The sequence below is a fragment of the Pocillopora damicornis genome, chromosome 1 (genome assembly GCF_964200805.1).
Source record: "Pocillopora damicornis chromosome 1, jaPocDami1.2, whole genome shotgun sequence".
In the NCBI taxonomy this organism is placed as follows: domain Eukaryota; kingdom Metazoa; phylum Cnidaria; class Anthozoa; order Scleractinia; family Pocilloporidae; genus Pocillopora; species Pocillopora damicornis.
The window spans coordinates 14,915,001-14,934,024 of NC_142670.1; the positions used below are offsets into that span (position 1 = coordinate 14,915,001).

General features: G+C 36.7%; 1 protein-coding gene across 1 annotated transcript in view; it reads right to left on the reverse strand.

Annotated features, from left to right (window-relative positions):
• LOC113666593 (uncharacterized) overlaps nucleotides 1-16,580 on the reverse strand; it is a 30,207-nt gene extending 13,627 nt beyond the window's left edge. Inside the window, exons 1-7 of the mRNA XM_089180518.1 lie at nucleotides 16,340-16,580; nucleotides 10,793-10,845; nucleotides 5,754-6,960; nucleotides 5,158-5,226; nucleotides 2,079-2,192; nucleotides 1,571-1,636; nucleotides 108-173 (exon numbers count right to left, since the gene is read on the reverse strand). Of these exons, the coding sequence (XP_089036644.1) occupies nucleotides 108-173; nucleotides 1,571-1,636; nucleotides 2,079-2,192; nucleotides 5,158-5,226; nucleotides 5,754-6,960; nucleotides 10,793-10,813 (1,543 nt within the window). The 5' untranslated portion in view covers nucleotides 10,814-10,845; nucleotides 16,340-16,580. The remainder of the gene's footprint in view (nucleotides 1-107; nucleotides 174-1,570; nucleotides 1,637-2,078; nucleotides 2,193-5,157; nucleotides 5,227-5,753; nucleotides 6,961-10,792; nucleotides 10,846-16,339) is intronic.
• Nucleotides 16,581-19,024: the final 2,444 nt, after the last annotated feature.

Genomic DNA, 19,024 nt, shown 5'->3' on the forward strand with positions numbered 1-19,024 from the left:
ATGGCACATGACTGTTTGCAAAATTCTAAATGACACAATTCTACTTCAATCCCAAAACTGTTAAATTGATGTGTATGCTGTATAATATTCAATTATACAAAATTTACCAGTTGCCACCAAAACAGCCTTCCTTTGTGTTTCTTCTTTATCATTTGTACTACATGGAGCCTTTTCTGGAAATAATGAAAATGATTACAGCTACTGAAAATTAATTTTAAATTTCAGGATACCATATTTCTTTCCATAAGAACCCATGAGGGTGGGAATAACTGGAAGGATGGTACTTAATGGGATGAAATTCAAATCTTGCACTGAACGGAACCCAATATTTACCCAAACTGATGCCATTACATGATGATTACATGAAGAAGTTTCTAGTTTATTACAAATGAATTATTTTGATCTGCAAAACTACTGGGCGTGAATGTAGTAAATTGCAGTTTAAAAGGCCATTTTAAGATTCAATCAGGTTTTAAAAACTTTTCTCATTAAAAGTTAGAAGAATGAAAAATGTTGTGGAAGAAAGAGTAAGACAAGCACTATAACATATTGATATTGTTTGATCCAAATGCTAAATGACCCATAAGCCAACATGAATACTGTAAGTAAATTAAGCTCTTCTTTGATTACCAATCATATAAATATCATCTTTTTGCAACAACTAACCTATATCCTTCGTAATTACTTGAAGGATTTATCCACATTCTAAATCTCTTTCTGGAGTTTACTCAAATAATGCTTTGATTGATAAGTGTTCGGATAATAAAGTTCTACACATATTTCCATACATTTCCTTATAAGTTGAAAGTCAAGCAGAAACAGTTTCAAAACTTCTACATACACTAAATAGCTTCATCCCAATCAGCAGTTACAAAGAGGTCTTTGCTTTACCAAATTTAGTAGTTTTGAAGGATTTATCCACATTCTAAATCTCTTTCTGGAGTTTACTCAAATAGTGCTTTTATAAGTGTTGGGATAATAAAGTTCTACAGGTATTTCCATACATTTCCCTATAAGTTGAAAGCAAAGTAAGAATGTTTACAGAAGTTCTACATAGATTAAATAGTGTCCAGGTGCGAATTATTTAAAGTTTTGGTTAGAAGGAGGGGCACTTAGTGGAAGGAAGTTGCTTAATCGAGGAGGGTGTTTAGTAAGAATTAAATTATAAACTGTACTTATTTAGCAGTTAAGTTGAAGCTTAAAAAGTCATCAATAAAGTGGTAACAGAATCAGGTTTTCCTTTTATTTAGGAAAGTGGGAGAGAAGCAGAAGTGATAATTCAGCTTGTTTGATATAATGGCCTCGGGGGAGGGCACTTCTTAGAACGTGAGCACTAACATGAGGAAATACAGTAGTTGATCATAGTATTAGACTGGAAGATGCTGTGGCATACTACTGTTTAGTTGAAGAAAATTAACTAGTCTAAGGAAATTATTCACTGACGTTTCTGCTCCAGTTTCTGAAGACAAGAGCTTGGAATGCCTGTGCTCACAGCTGTCATTGAAAACACTCCTTAACAGGAGCTTTTTGTTTACCTAAAGGATACTGCAAGTAGACAAATATTACATACCTGCTGCTTGCACTACTTCCTTGTCTCCCTGTGTCTGTCCTCGTGTTTCACTTGAAGTGTCTAAAGCTGCATAGAATGAAAACACTGAAGTTATGATCATGACCTTCTTTAAGTACTATCAATGATGATTTTAGGTCAGTGAAAATGAAAGAGGTTTTCTATTGTTAGCATTGAGTGGAAATGGTCATCTCAGAGTACTTGGTATATATTTAGATATATATTATTATTATATATATATATATATATATATATATATATATATATATTATATTAAGACCGAGACTAGAATATCTTAATCAATTTTAAAGAGCTTTTAATTTTCTTATAATTGTGCAGAAAACTATATAGTTAAGTCGTTGTAGACTCAGTACACAAAATAAAGAAAAAGCTGGCTTTTTTCACCTGTTGGATGACAGTATGAGCAATCAAAATTATCCCTGGGTTCCAGCTGATTAATTAGAATTATGTATAACTAATAAAATTTTAAAAAGGCAATTAATATACATACCTGCTGCTTGAACTTTTTTCTTGTCTCCTTTTGTTTTTTCTCTTGTTTTATTTGAGGTGTCTTGATCTGCAGCGAAAACTGAATTAAGATAGTCATAAATTGCAACGCATACACCTCTTTAATATATAATAGCCCTATGCAGCCATTTTTCTTTTTTTTAAACTGTTTTCATTGTTTTGTACAATTTATAATTCCTTGGATCATTTCACTACTACAAAAAATGTTGAATTGGAAGAATATTTGTTTAATAAAATTGAACAACAAGCTGATTTTGGGTTTCCAAGAAAATGTCGCCTCAAGGAACTATTAAAATCATAAATGAATAGAGGGGTAAGTTTCTAAAGAAACTGTGGTGCTGCGTCGGTGGGAGAGTATAGCAGGTAATTTAGTGTTAACAACTGGGTTGGAAACGTAAATTAGCCACCGTAAAGGGTAAAAAAGCTGACGTTTAGCCCTTCGTCAGAGCGATATCGCTAAGGGTTTGTTCTGCTGTTTTATCTGAAGTGTCTGGATCTTATACACAGAACAAAATACAAAAGTAATGCATTTACATATTTGTAAGGCATGAGGATAGGAATAAGAATTTTTCAGTTTAAACATTGACACCTGAACCACCCATAACTGCCCATGCCATGTGGTGGACAAGAAATGATGCAATATTTTCAAGTCTAATAATTTCCGTACCTTTCTGATTATGTTAGACCTTCTAGATCACAAAAATGAAAAGTAAAAATGCTATAAAATATTCCGCCTTGAATATAATAAACATCCAGGTCTTAAAAGCAATAAAATAAGTTTTTGACTCAACAACACTGATTCCCTTAAGATGCAAATTGAGGCTGTAGAGTGAAAACAAAGGACTTTAAGCAAGGCCTAATGACATTCTGAAGATTCTAAGGCTCAGTAAATATTGTGTTTGAGTAAAGAGATGTCAAAAAAGTATTGTTTAATAGAAAATTTTGTGTCAAAACATACCCTTGCGAACTGATTCCCAGTTTTCTGGGAATTCCTAGGAATTCTCAAAAATTCCCAATTATGCAAATGACCCTTGCAAACTGAATTCCCAGTTTTCTGGGAATTTCTGGGAATTTCTGGGAATTCCTAGGAATTCCTAGGAATTCCTAGGAATTCTCAAAAATTCCCAACTATGCAAATTAGCTCTGATTTAAAAAGCTTGGAATTACTGGGAGTTTCTGGGAAAGGAAGACTCCAGTTTTGTGAGGACTTGGAATCCCTAGGAATTCCTAGGAATTCTCAGCTTTACAAACTACCTATAATTTAAGAAGTGTGGAACTCTTGGGAATTTCTGGGAATTGAATTTGAGGCAATTTTAATACCCTGAGGTCCACATAAATTCTAGGAAATTCTCAATACCTTGAATGTGAAGGTTTTAAGAAAAAGAGTAATTTCAGAGGCTTAAAACTTTGGCTCAATAAAAGGTATGCTATACAAAACTTACCAAGAGATATACATACATGTACATGTTTATAACTTAAAGATCATGAAATTTATTACTCAAACTAAGTTTTAGTAAATCTTTACATTAATATGGATTTTCTCATGAACCAGCTGTCAGTTATGTTAAATGGAAATTGCCAACTTCCACAATAATTAACAATAATTACATTGTTATCTTACTTCCCTAACCTACATTACTGGTTGCCTTTGTTAGAAAATCTTGGAACAGTCAAGCTCAGTTGCCTCCAACTCTGTCAGAGACTTTTTGTTGACAATACTTTTAGTAGAAATTTCATGCCTTAGACAAACAAATTCAACACCTAATTAATCTTTCTTTTTTCATGATTGTTGTTGCTCCTTTTTTTTCAGTGTTTTGCTCTATTTTCATGACTAATTGCTGTAATTTGTTTTGCTGTTTTTATTCTTACAAAACATTTTTGTAAGAGTTCCAATACTTGTGGATCATCCACACACTTTGCAAACATTTGGCATGCAGACAAGACAGAGGTAGTCAATGTTCCCTTTGAGGAAAAACACCTTTTATATGACGTCTTCAATTTACTTTGAAACTCTGATCTGAAAATATTTGTCAACAAGACTTGTTAGTAGTGAGAAATACCAACTAAGTTTCCTTTCATAACTTAATTTCTTAAATGTCCCAATCACTGATCTCCCAAAAAACATTACACAATTCTACTTATGTCACAGAATTGTTACAATAATGTGTATGCTGTAAAAAAATTCATGAAAATCTTAACTTTTGTAAATAATATGAATTCTTTATTTTCCTTCCTATTTAGGAAAGTGGGGGTGCATGATTTTCTAGGGGGAGCTTATTGCACATATTAGCCACAGGGAGGGCGCTTCTTGGAGCATGGGCACTTGCATGAGGAAATGCTGTAATTGGCCATAGTGTTAGACTGGAAGATGCTGTTAATCCTATTGTTGCAGTCATGAAAAGCTGATTTACCAGATATTTTTTGTTCTTTTAAGACCTCTTCTGTGCCACACTTGATTCACTGATTTGTTCCTTACAATTTTCCTGACAGTTACATTCTTAATGTAATTTATTCCTGAATGTAACATGCAATGTAAAGTTTAGTCACCTGGTACACACTCATTTCTTAAAGTTGTGGCTAAAAGGAGGGGTGCTTAATGGAAGGAATTCATTTAATCAGAGGGGCGTTTAGTAAGGAACTACTATAATAAACTTTACTGATTTGGTTGTAGTTGAAGCTTAAAAAATTTATAAATAAAGTGGTAATTGAATCAGGTTTTCTTTCATTTGGGAATGTGAGAGAGAAGGGAAGGGTGATTGTTCAATGCAGGGGGTGGGTCGAGTTCTTGTTTAATATATTGGCCTACTGGGGGAGGGGGCTTCTTAGAGCATGGAGCATGGGCACTTGTATGAGGAAATACAGAAGTTAATTGTAGAGTTTGACTGGAAGATAATCGTATTGTTGCATGCAGCAATAAAAAGTTGATTTACCAGATTTTTTAAAAAATTTTTCTAAGAATTTTTATGTACCTGATTAATAATTTGTTCCTCATAATTCTCCTGACAGAATACAGTCTAATTACAATATTCCTACATGTAACATGCAATGTAAAGCTTACTGACCTGGTATAGACTCTCCATGTTTATTCCTCTCTGTTTCTTCACAGTCTAGAGAGCTGTGCAGAGCTTTACCTACAGACAGTAAAAAGAAAAAGAATTTATCTGAGCAGTCCAGCCAAAGCTCCCTTGAAAAGTGTCATAAATAAACTCAGAATACCCTCCTAGGAGGAGAGTTAACATTAAAATTACTGTACTGTACCACTAAATGTTTCAGTTACTAATAAAAATAGTATTACTGAGTCTAAAAAAAGATACCAACCAGGTTGACCATGCTCGTTCAACTTTCAACAGTAGCTGCTTTATGTCTTGAGTAAAATAATTACAAAAAGTATTTCCCAAGTAAATGCACTTTACCAAGTACATAGAACTCTGCAGCAATGTTCCTAATCTTGTGAATTAAGATGATTACATGACACTTATGTTTACCTTTCCCGAGTACTCACCATTTTTGACTATTTGTTTGATTCAGGTCTATGAAGAATTTATGGTTGTCATAGGTTCAAGTTGACTCAAGGCTGATTCAACTTTCTACCAGACTACTTGGTTTATCAGATATTAGACAAGTTAAGGCTGTAACATTTCAATTTAAGTAAATTTACCTAAGACAAGGTTCTTCATCTTTATAACAAGACTTTTACAAGGCTCCTCCCAGCTATACTTCTCCAAGTACTTTTCACGTAGAAGTCTTGACTCTGAAAGTCGCACGTCTCTCTCTTTCTGACGGACACGCTTGATTTCTCTAGCCCAGTCTGTATGATCTCCAGAGTCTACCACACTCTGTGAGCCAAAAGGCACTTTCTTCAGAGCTTCTCCAAGTCCTGAATTACCACTGACAAGTACAGGCAGACCAGCAGATAATGCTTCCAGAGCTGTTGTTCCAAAACCTTCTGTCCTGGATGGCATTATTGCAAGATCTACTTCACAGAATAAGTTTGCCAGCATTTTTCTGCTATCATCAAAGCTGCAAACAATAAGCTGATTACGACTAATGCCATGGTGGAGCAAATTTTCTGCTAAAATATCTTCTTTTCCTCCAGCTGCACAGACAAACTTGAGTTTGTAGGATTCATCTTTCAACTCAGCAATTGCTTTGGCAGCTATGTCGTACCCTTTGACTTTGAAATCTTCAGAGCTGTCACCACTTCCAATTAAAAGAATACGGAATGTTCCTCTTTGTTTAGTGGCTTGCTCTAATGCTAAAAATTCAGAGAAAATGCTTGGAGTAAGGTCAAAAACTTTTTCGTCCTGTTTAACTGGACAAAGGTAACACTTGTAAGCTTCTGCCAGCTTGGGTCCAATTGTGATAACTTGATCAGCCATTTTACAGAGTTGGATTTCTGTTTCTTGCATTTTTTGACTTTCTGAAATGTTTTTGTACATTCCATCTTCTTCAGGAGCAGAGTGAACAACTTGAATCCATTTGCAATGACTGTAACTTGGATTTCTCTTCATGAATGCAATTGGTCGGCCAAGATGAACTCCATGACCAATGACACAGTCTATTTTATGGTCACTCGGAGGAAAGGACAGGCAAAGAACTGGCTCATAGCCAGGAACTATATCTGCTTTGACAAGCTTCACATTGTGACTTTCTGCACTGCTCCTGTCCGCTTCACTGCAATTTGGAAGCAAGACACTAACATCTACATTGGGGTGTTTAGCTAACTGGATGGCCAGCTCTCGGTTGATAGTTGACAAGTCCCCATTAGTTGATGATTTCCACTCACTACTTAGCAAAGTGACTTTCAGTGTCATGTTTTCCTGGTCGTCCTGTGACATACAGGCCACTCTAGGGATCATGAGATCCTACAACAACAAAAGAAGAACAGTATTGAAAATAAGCTGTAAAACAATAATAAATCACAATAAGGCACATCCACTCAATATGTAATGTCAATTCTTTTGTAAACTTACACTTAAGTTTTATCCTTTGCCAAAAAGTCAGGTACATGTAGATTGAGACAAATTTAAACCAGGAAAATATTAAGGTGCCTTGGAGATGACTGCATTGTCACTATCACTGATAACAACCTTAATTCTTACTTTAATCAAGTTTCAGATTTACTAGTAGAATGACAAATCTGAGGTAGTCTTGTAACAAAATACAAGACTCCTTAAAAATAAGCTACCTACTATTACATCTACAGAATTAACTGAGTAATAAAACCATCTAAAAAGTCATTAGTACAAAATGTCAGTTATAAAAGACATGCCACATGAACACTTATTAATAAAATTATTATAAATGGACTAATGATTTGGTAAAATACAGTGTAAATTTTAAAAAATCTACATTTTATAAACTTATCATGATAAAAGGCCATCAGACTCTTACAAAAGATCAACAAGGTATTTGAATCTCTTATACTAAGAGGTTAAATTCCACAAGCGACAGATTCAAACAAAAAAAGAATTCTTAAAGACTTCAGTCCCGCTGAAAGGGACATCAAGCATTACATGATCAATGTTTCTCAACAGTTTGATACAAGGGCGAAATAATACATAATCGAAGATATTTACATGTAACTAATATATATTCTTAAAACACTTAAAAAAGTAAACTACATGTAAGTCATTCATTTCTCTATGATACTGCAAAGGTAATAAATTTCATTTACTAAGGCGCTCGTGCTCCGAATAATCCCCACCAATAATGAATCTTGTAGCCCTGCATTAGACCTGTTCCAAACTGTTGATGTTTCGTTTGGTATGAGGTGACCATACCAAAACATCAATAATTTGGAACAGATCCAACGCAGGGCTACAAGATTCATTCTTGGTAGGGATTACTCAGAGCACGAGTACCTTAGTAAATTGAATTTATGGGCGACCCTAAAAGCCGGATCGGCGGAATGGCGGAATGGCGGAAAATGACCCCAAATCCTAAAGCACGGAACGGCGGAAAATGACCCCAAATCCTAAAGCACGGAACGGCGGAAAATGACCCCAAATCCTAAAACACGGAACGGATGCCGGGGCATGTTGCACAAATTTTGTTCAAAGACACCAAGCGCTTGGCTCATTTATCCTCACGACGATAACGCGCGTGACTAAAATTAAGTGTTACTAATTTTTTTTTCTTTTACTGAGTGGTATAAATAATAATGAACCATTATGCATGAAAGATAGCTGCGTTTTCGCGTTGTAAACCTGTTTAGTTACCTTTTGTTATGCAAAATTTGCTTAGGGCTTTCATGGCGTGAAAAGACAAAAGAAAGTTAGCAGAAGGAAGCCGTCAAGAAGGATTTGAAGAATTTCTTCGCGACCAGGTGTCCAAAACACTACCATCCTTAATCTAAAAGTGAGAATGATGTTGATTTAAAAAAACTGGAAATAATTTCAGCAATAACTAATATTAACGGGACCTGTCTACGAATCATGTTCACACAGGTTTCGTCTTATAACATAAACAATGGTTGACTCAAGCGAAAACTTTTTCTTCAATTGCTTACATAAAAACACAAACTCCGAGGTATTTGAAATACTATTACTTTTCTATCATTATAAACCAAACTGAGCCGAGCGGGCTTGAAAAGTACTGCATTTCCTCGAATAAGCACCCGAGCGCTCATCTAAATTTTTGGCTAAAAGAAGGGGCTCTTACAAGGAGAGAACTTAATCGAGGGGGGCACTTAATAGGAGATTATTAACCTGCATTGATTGTGCTGTAGTTGAGTCTAAAGGCGTTGGGGGTGACCGCTTATTCGAGAAAATACGGTAATTATGGCCTCGTAGCCACGATTGCGCAGACTGTTCATAGACCGAACTCGCGTCGTAAATGCCGAAGATGAATGTCATCCATCACCTCCTTGTCAGCATCCGTTACTTCCACCGACGGATAATACTTTTTGCCGTGGGCGTTGCGAATGCAGGACAATTTTGAATGATAATGCACTGGTTCCGGCTTGATGGACATCTTTCTGTGTATTTGCTAGTTAAACGTGTGACGATAGTTTTTTTCGCCCAAACTGGAGGACTGAATCTTCGCGGACGGAACAACAACAACTGGGGGAAATAACTCTGTAGAGACGACTCGGCAGCGAGAACGGAAACTCGTCACTATTTCCTGGTACACGGAGATCTACTTCTAGTAAGCTTGTACGGACGTTAAGGATAAGACAATCTTTGGTTCCACAGTACTTTTATTCTAGGTCAGGCCAACAAGCGACATGACCTCTAGCATACTCTAGCTTGTAATAATCAAAGCTGTACAAGGTACTTGCTTAAGAAGTAACTGGTGTGAACTGCTATTGTTACACAAATCGCAATATTTGAATAAGGACACAAAGGAGCGGAAAAAAGTCTCTTTGAAGTTAAACGAAAACTACTTATCTTAATTGCAGTAGCGCAGCTCAGGAGATAAAAAACGGAAAAGCAATTAAAAGTTTCTGCTTATCTATGCAAGATTGGTTTGGAAACCATCGCATGAAAAGAAATTAAATTTACGAGTATAAACTCAGCTGCTGTCTACCATGAAAACCAATGTTTCCAGAAAGACCATTAACACCTATATTTACCTAAAAAACCATGTAATAAATAACAAAAGTGCCGACAAGCAGGTGCACATGATGAAAGCGAGTAACAACAAAAATCTATTTAAAAGCTACTGTGGTTTTTGTACATTTCATTTAACTACCAAAGAAAAAAAACCCGAATAACCGAATATTCCAAATGTGAAAGTATATGAATATATATGTACCGAATAACACACATGGGAAAATCAGTAAATTTTCCCGTAACAAACGCTCGGACTGGGGATTACGTTTTTACAAGCATATGAGATATTATTGTTTCAATAAATCAATACAGACGTGACCAGGAAACGTATCAAAGTTACAATTGTTTATTGTAATGTGGTATGTCGAGTTGGTTTTCACATGCTGTGCGACTTTTTATGCCGCGACTAAATCTCATGGCAAATTTTGCTTAACAAAAGGTAACTAAACAGGTTTACAACGCGAAAACGCAGCTATCTTTCATGCATAATGGTTCATTATTATTTATACCACTCAGTAAAAGAAAAAAATTAATAACACTTAATTTTAGTCACGCGCGTTATCGTTGTGGGGATAAATGAGCCAAGCGCTTGGTGTCTTTGTACAAAATTTGTGCAACATGCCCTGACATCCGTTCCGTGTTTTAGGATTTGGGGTCATTTTCCGCCGTTCGATGTTTTAGGATCTGAGGTCATTTTTCGCCGTTCCGTGTTTTGGGATTTAGGGTCATTTTCCGCCGTTCCATGTTTTAGGATTTGGGGTCATTTTCCACCGTTCCGTGTTTTAGGATTTGGGGTCATTTTCCGCCGTTCCGTGTTTTAGGATTTGGGGTCATTTTCCGCCGTTCCGTGTTTTAGGATTTGGGGTCATTTTCCGCCGTTCCGTGTTTAAGGATTTGGGGTCATTTTCCGCTATTCCGCCATTCCGCCGTTCCGGCTTTTAGGGTTGCCCGAATTTATTACCTTTGCATTCGAAAGTAAAAATTATCCTTAAAAGGTCTTCCTTTTTAACTTTCTTTGAAATTGGTACATGTAATCTCACTAAAGAAATTTAGGTAAAAAAAAAACAAAAAAAAGGGGGCAAATGAATGTTTTTGTCAAAATAAAAGGTTGGTATTTGTAATAAGTTTAGATTTCTCTTACTTCCTTTTGTAGTGTTGACATCACAGGTACCTTTTAATTTTGAAAAAATTATCCTGGAAAAAAATAATACAAAATGTGAGTTCACTGAGTTCATTTATGCTTTTTATTGTTAGTTTCGAAACGCGTTACTTGTGTACTTTTCTGTTAGGTTTGTTCCGGTCTATTATTTCTTTGTTGGTTAATGATTATTACTTAATAAGTTTTTTATTTCGATCAGTTTCATTTAAGCACATGTACCAGATATTATATTTCATATTTCATCGCTATAAGTTACTGTTGACGCCACCAATTTTCTCTGCTATCCATGTACGATCGGCTATTGGCGATTTACCTATAATCATTAGGAGCTAGCTAGACCAAAGTAAGTTTTTCTTTATTTTACATTTAAGATATTTGCTTTTTTTGGATACGTATATCAATTTATTTCTCGCTTTCAGTTCACTTTATAATCTGTTCATTGTTAATTAGGCTAGTGTTACATTTCTCAGGGATATTTCTTAGTTTAGTATCTGCTGCCTTTTCTTTTAGTTCGAACCACACAAATTCAGTTACAACGTTACCATCAATCATTACTACGCTGTCTTCAATCCTACTTCCCCCTCTTCATCTGTGATTTCACATCGATCTCCTTATTTTCGTTTGTAATTTTGAATAAGTACTTCATTTGATTAAACCGTGATTTATATTGTGCGTTCGGATTGTCTTCTCCGCTACACTAGTAACCTTTGAAGGTTACATCTATTTCCTCCTAGAGTGTTGTTGAGCCCACTTAAGGAAGTACTGGAGGCTCATTTGACCTTTTTGGGAAGCTTTCATTTCTTCATTTATGTAAGATCATTTCCTATTTGCAAAATTTGACAATTGGAAAATGGCCAATTTTCAAAATGGGGAGTTATGTTTCCAAGGACAAATCTTGCTGCAAAAAGAGATAAGATCCTGGCATCACAACCATAAAGCCAATAACCACACATTGAATAATGTCACACCATGTTAAGTTGAAAGTTGCTACACCATGTCATATTTTTGTGGTTCCTATTGCCACTTTTTGCAAATTAATTGCTACTACATCTGTATTATCTCAAGAAGGTTAATACTTTTGATCAGAATCTCTGCAAACTAAAACTTTGTATGACAAGGAACATTTACAGCACAGTATGCCTATGTCTGCCAAAACTTTTCCAAATGACAAGGTATGAAATAATTAAATTGTTAAAATCTAATAATACTTAGCAGACTGCTCTGAAAATCTTTATTACCATCAGCTTTTTATTTGTGCCAAACCATTTTGAGTAGTATTAATCAAAAATGGCTTGGACGTTTTTTCTCCATAATGGCTTTTCAAACACACCCCCTAATTCCATCTAATTCTACCAATTCCATGGCACTAGGCAAAATACAATTTTTCTCTTCAGGTTATATGTAAAATCATATATCCCATGTGATAATTTCAAGTCATTCTAACAAATCTGTCAGTAAATATTTCATTAATGATTTGAGACAAAATTCACCCTATTTAGTGTCCAGTACCACCTTAATTTGGTATTGAAAATGTACCTTAACCCATTAGCACCTGCGTGTAACGTGTGCTTATCCAAAAGTTAAAATTTTGGAGAAACCGGAAAGGCGAACACAATGCGCAGTAAATTTTTATAATTTAAGTTCACACGGCAACCAGGTTGACAATCAGACATGGCTTGATGCTACTCTAGTTTACAGATTTAATGAATGCTACCGAAGAAATTACGATTCATAGACCCAACATTTCGACACTCCTGTCTAGTGCCTTCATCAGGGGTGATTTAAACGCTGCAACAAGAGTTCCTTTTATATAATCACTAATTAGCCGCCTTTTTTCTGACGAGATGTAAATAGGCGTCAGGAAGCAAGCCACCTCGTCACGATTTAAAGGCCTGTTGTTGGGAATAGTGATTACGCTGTCAAAAATTCTTGCGAATATGCGGATTTCATAAGAGATAAAACTCTTAACGCTTGTGAAGAATTAGTTTCTTTTGACGTTGTTTCGCTCTTCACTAAAATCCCAGTTGATCTTGCCGTTATAAGGTTGCGGAGGAGAGACTCAGAGAAGATGCTTCCCTAGGACAAAGAACTTCTTTGCCTGTAGAGGATATTATTCATCTGCTATCTTTCTGCCTCAAAACCACGCAATTTGTATAAAACGGGACTTCCTATCAACAAGTTTTTTGGTACAGCTATGGGTTCGCCCGTCTCTGCTGTCATTGCTAACATGGTAATGGAAGACGTGGAGCAAAGGGCCTTAGCCACTTCACCGCTTAAACCCGTTTTCTGGAAACGATATGTCGATGTTGTTATTACTGCGGTATCCGGAAATGAAGCGGAGCGCCTCCTGTCGCATTTGAATTTATAAGAGCCGTCGATCCAATTCACTCTTGAGCGTGAAAAGGATAGACATTTGCCCTTTCTTGATTTAAATGTGTCCAGAGGGTTCAGGGTAATTTAGAGACAAGTGTCTGTCGTAAACTTACCCACACCGACAAATACCTCGCTTTCGATTCTCACCACCCTATTTGCCATGAAAAGTCTGTATCCAAAACTTTACTCAGGAGGGCTGACTGTCCACCATCTTCACTCGATTCCAAGGCTGAGGAGAGGAAATGTGTTTCTAATATCCTAAAGGCAAATGGCTATACAAAAACCTTTCTCCATAACTGCCAAAAACCAGTTACAACTAGCAACACTTCTGATGAAAGGGAACCAGCGACTGGTTTTGCTGTTATTCCTCACATTCAGGGTGTTACGGAACCCATCAAGAGAATTTTGAATAGCCACAACGTTAAAGTTGCTCAAAAACCTTTTCAGACTTTGGGGCATATTTTCGCCAAACCTAAGGATCCTGTCACGAAAGAACAACATACTGACGCCATTTATTTTATTCTTTGCAATACCATGACAACGAATACCTCGGACAGACCAAACGTCAGTTTGGTACACCTTTGAAAGAGCATCAAAAAGCGGTTTTCTTTTGCAAAAAGGAAAATTCAGCTTTATTGGAGTACACATGCCTAAATAACCATACAATTGGGTGGGATAATTCAAAAATCATCACCACTAATCGGCGTTACCACCAGCGCCTCTGTTTGGAGGCTTGGCATATTAACTCCGCCCGCGCTCCTTTAAATCGTGACGACGGCGGCTTGCTTCCTGACGCCTATTTACACCTCGTCAGAAAAAAGGCAGCTAATTAGTGATTATATGAAAAGACCTCTTGATGCAGCGTTTAGATCACCCCTGATAAAGGCACTAGACAGGAGTGTCGAAACGCTGGGTCTATGAATCGTAACTTCTTCGGTTACATTCATTAAATCTGTGAAAGCATCAAACCATGTCCAAATTTTTATAAATCATCATTTCCCATAAACAAGCTTCAGTGAAAGAAGACCATTCAAATAACTTACTTTCAACGAATAAAGCGATAGAAGCATGTTAAGTTTTTACGCTAAAATCAAGACAAAAGATTAAAATCGATAAATTTTTTCGCACGTGTGCAAACAAGTATGAAGATCCGATTTTAAAGTGAATATGCAAATTTGGCAGTGTGTGGAGAGATTTCAAGTTACATGGAATTTGTAAAGAGGAAGCAAGACGAAACTGACCAAGGAACGTTTCGGGAAGAAAGTTTAATTCAAAATAGTTCTTGGTTTTCTGTTAGAAGCGAAAAACGTGCGAATTTCTTACGTGTACAAAACCCACGAAGTAGAATTAATCATGAGTAGATGACGTTGTTTACTTGACTTCACGGCTAGTAAATTGCGCAGCGTTTTGTTGAAAATTCTGAAAGTTCTACGTTTTGACAAAATTTACGAGTAAACATTACTTTTTGGACATCTCATCACTTTAACATGATATTTACTGGGCTCTGGAATATTCATAATTGTGGCCAGGCCTCGCTTGAAGTTCGAAAGTTCGGTTTCACATTACAACCCCAATTCGCATCGCTTCAGAGAGTCGTAGTGTTGTCGACTCGGAAGCTTATTTTGTCGATTTTAAGACCTTGATATCCATTATTTTCGAAGCAGATCATTCTATAGTATTTTTACTTTTCATTTTGTGTTCCAGAAGGTTTAAAATAATCGGAAAGCAACGGAAAATCCGACTTGAAAATATTGAAAGTAGGCCGCGCGGACAACATTTTTTCATATTTAACCATTTCTTACGAACGCATAAAATAACACCTTTCTAGTACCCCCCCATCAAAATAACTGGGAAAAACACGAATTTTGATTGGTTTATAGATCCTCTAACAATAGGGGAAGTTTAAAGACAAAATTCTACTTTGTAGGGGAGGTAGGGGAGAAAACGTCTCTCGCGCGACACGGGCGGTTACGGGCAGTTCAGGTATCAAGTAAATTGGTGATTTCAAACAAGTTCCCAAAGCTGACGTTTACCGATTCAATCCAAAGTAAATAAAAAAATCAGCAATGTGAAAGATGAGAAAAAGTTACGAACAATATCGACAAAGAGGGAACTTTAAATGCACGAATCCATGTTAAGAAAAGCCTCCTTTCATTAAATTCCGAAAATTATGTTACAAAGTGCATGATTAAATAACTCGATTGAACTAAAAAATATTTACATATGAGCCCTTTCTGAATTCTGAGAGTCACATGACCAGTGACCAGGTAACTTTCTTGAGGCAGGAAGAGAAAAAGGACCCTGGAAACAAGGTTGGGTCTTCATTCCCGTAAAGAGATCTAATCACAATTTTTAATAAGATGTTTCATTCGAGACATTTTGGTTTGAAAATATCCTAAGATATGTGTGCTAACAATCAAAGTTTGTGACACAACCCAGAAGTTAAATTACTCTACCTTCTGCTTCAGGAGTGAGTTTCTGATTATGGAAAATAAATCCATATTTTAAATGAACGAGTTATCCTCTACAGATGTCATCATGGTATGTTAAAAATGAGATTTAAATTTGCATTTGAAACACATCTCTCATGCGTGAATTACAAAGCATTTCAACTAACGAAATTCCACAATCCTTAAATTAAAGTGTTCCACAGACAACGGATACTCCGCAAGTTATTCGGACAAGTGGACCGAAAACGTACACAATTCATGGTACCCGTTTTTTCGCACCATCTCGCCTATAACACCTCACAGTTGTAAACACATGCAATGCAACGAAGGAACAGACGATGCAAATTCAGGGTAAACACGCACATCAAGTCACACCTCTAAAGTGCATTAAATTGAGAAAGTATAACAAAATTATATACATCTCTAATTGACTGGACTTCTTCGGATGAAGTAACCTTGAGTTGACGAAGAAGAAGAGCTTTACGCGAGTTTCCAGCCGTCGCAAACGTTGCAAACTCAGCACGTTTGTAAGGCGCCACGAACGCTGGGAATCTGAGATTTCAAATTTGCATGTTTTCTCACGATAAATAGCTTAAAGACGACCTACATGTAGATATTTAAAGATATCACGAGGATCTTAATACCTGAAAGTGGCATCGAACAGGTCCTGAAATGTACAGAAATAGTAATTTCCCCAATCACATACCTTTGAGTGCTGAAGCACCTGTAAACTGTTACTGATTATTGCCACTGGTTTCCACTGCTAAAAGTCTCTAAAAGGAATGACAACAACTTCGCCGGTGAACCAATCACTAAAAGACATGATTACGAGCTGAAGAAATATGGAACTCAACCCAAGATTGACGCAAACGCTCCCTCGCCAGGAAGTCAGCTCAGTGACTGATAAACCTTCCGCATTGATTGTGAGAGGAAATATCGCTATGGGTGGGTGTGCAATCATAGATTAATTTGGTCACATGATTAATTTACCAGAATGGCGCAGTCAGTGGACTACGGGACGGTGGATTAGAGAGTATGCCTGACAACGTCCTTCGGGGGTTAAATGGGTACGACACTGGAATGCGGTTAAATGATAACTTACAAATACCGACACCCATTCGATAATATTACAACAAAATGGAACGGAAAATTCATCTTTATTATAGAGCATTACTCATGAAAGTGGGAGTTATAATTTGGTTATCTGCTGTATACTGCATGTCTGGAGGTAATTTCCTCATTTCGTGCATCTTTCAATTTTTTTTCTAAAATATCTATAAGCAAAGCATTTGATAAGGTGTAGCATGCTGGTTTGTTATGTAAGTTAGAGGTTCTAGGGGTACAGCCGCTCTTACTTCAATTGTTTGAAAGTTATTTGCTTAACCGAAAGCAACGGGTAGTTCAGTATGGAAGGGCAATCCTCTGATTTGCGAACAGTCAACTGCGGAGTCCCTCAAGGGTCTTTGATAGCACTGCTTCTATTTTTTTGTTTATATCAATGATATTACTGGTGATCTCGCCTCTCTTCCTCTGATTTATGCCGATGATACTACACTGTTCACGAGCCAGTCGTCTCAACTGGTTGCCTAATTTCTTATCTAAATAAGATCTCCGGGTAGGCTGACAAATGGTTGGTAGCTATGAATCCTGTTAAACCTCTCAATGTTGTATTTTCTCTCAAGCGTAATATACAAGATCACCCGCCTCTATTTCTTGACACCAAGGTCGTCAAAGACGTTGAGTCTCACACTCACTTAAGCCTAACTTTGCAGAGTAATATGTGGTGGAGAAATCATATAGTTAAGATGTACAAGAAAGCCTCTAAACGATTAAATATGCTGAAATTTGTTAAATACAAAGTTGACAGATCCACCTCAACATGCTTGTACAAAACCCTGATTAGACCTCTTATCGAATATGGGGATGTTATCGGGAACAACTGTCATAATCGTGATTCAGCTTTACTGGATAATGTTCGATACGAAGCCACTGGGGTGGTGACAGGAGCCATTAAGGGAACCAGCTCTGCGAGGTTTCATAATGAACTTGCTCGGGAGCCTCTTTGTACCAGGTGAGAATGACATAAACTAAGCCAATTTTGCAAAATAGTCAAGAATATCTTGCTCCACGTTATTTAACTGAACTATTTCCCAAACTATCTAACGAACGTACAAATTTTCGTCTCAGATCAAGAGAAAACTTCACTCAACTTCGAACTGTAGGACCTCTACGTTTTAAAAGTCTTTTTTTCCATCAGCAATCATTGGCTGGAATTCTCTGGACCTAGATGTCCGAAACTCTGTATCTCTTCCCACTTTTAAAGCGAAAACTCGATAAATTCTCTTTCTGCATACTTACAATAGGTTATATGATTGTTCTTTTACAAGGCGTGCATCTGTTGATCACGCCCGCCTTAGACTTGGGTTTTATTGTCCAACAGAATATCTCGTCAAAATAAATAGTTGTCGTGTCGCTTATTTGCGAGTGCAGTTTTGACTCTGAATCGTTGAAACACTTTTTCTTGTATTGCCCATCGTATGCCGCTCAACTTAATGTTCTCCTTACCTCTGCTGCTAAAATTCTAGGTGAAACGTGGTAATCGAGTAGAGTTGCTAGGAAACTAAATTTTTTATTGTATGGTGTGGAGTCTGTAAATTGCGAAATCAACTGTGCTTTGTTTCACGAAGTACAAAGTTTTATAATTAACACTAATCACTTCACTGAGGCCAATGTATGATTGTTTCAATACTATATATTCCTAGCTTAGTAGGTTTAACTCGTTGTTATTGCAACTTATATGTGTTGTTTATGCATGTGTGTGTGTGTTTTAGGACGGGAGAATCTCTGTATTTGGAGTCCTTTGTCTTGTTTGCCCAGGAAACCAAAGGCTACCGAGGATGCATAAACAATTGTCCCAGTTTTTCTCGTGTTCTTCAGAACATGGAAAGCAAGGAGGTCAAATTTGACTGTATCTCCCGTTAAATCAGTGGCCCGTTTTTCGAACGTCCCGGTTACTCAAAAAGCCCAATGCCATATTTCTAAGTTAAATTTAAAGATTAGATAAGTAGACTTTAGAACCTTAACCAGTCCATTTTGTTTCTTTAGCTGATAGTTTTATTGTAGAATTTTCAAAACTTTTTAAACTCCTTTCTTGAAAGAAAACAGAACAGCTTTTCGGGCCCGTTAAGGTTCCGGAACTCTCAAGGCTTCAGGTGTGAATTTTAGAAAAATTCACGCATCACGTGTACTCTTTACAGAATTTCATGCGCATGCGTCACGAGTTTTTTTTAGGAAAGCTCAGATCTCACCTTACCTTCTGTTAACATCACGCGTCACATGTTAATTTTGGGCTTAATCACGCGTCACTTGTTTTAAAAGTTTATGCCACCCT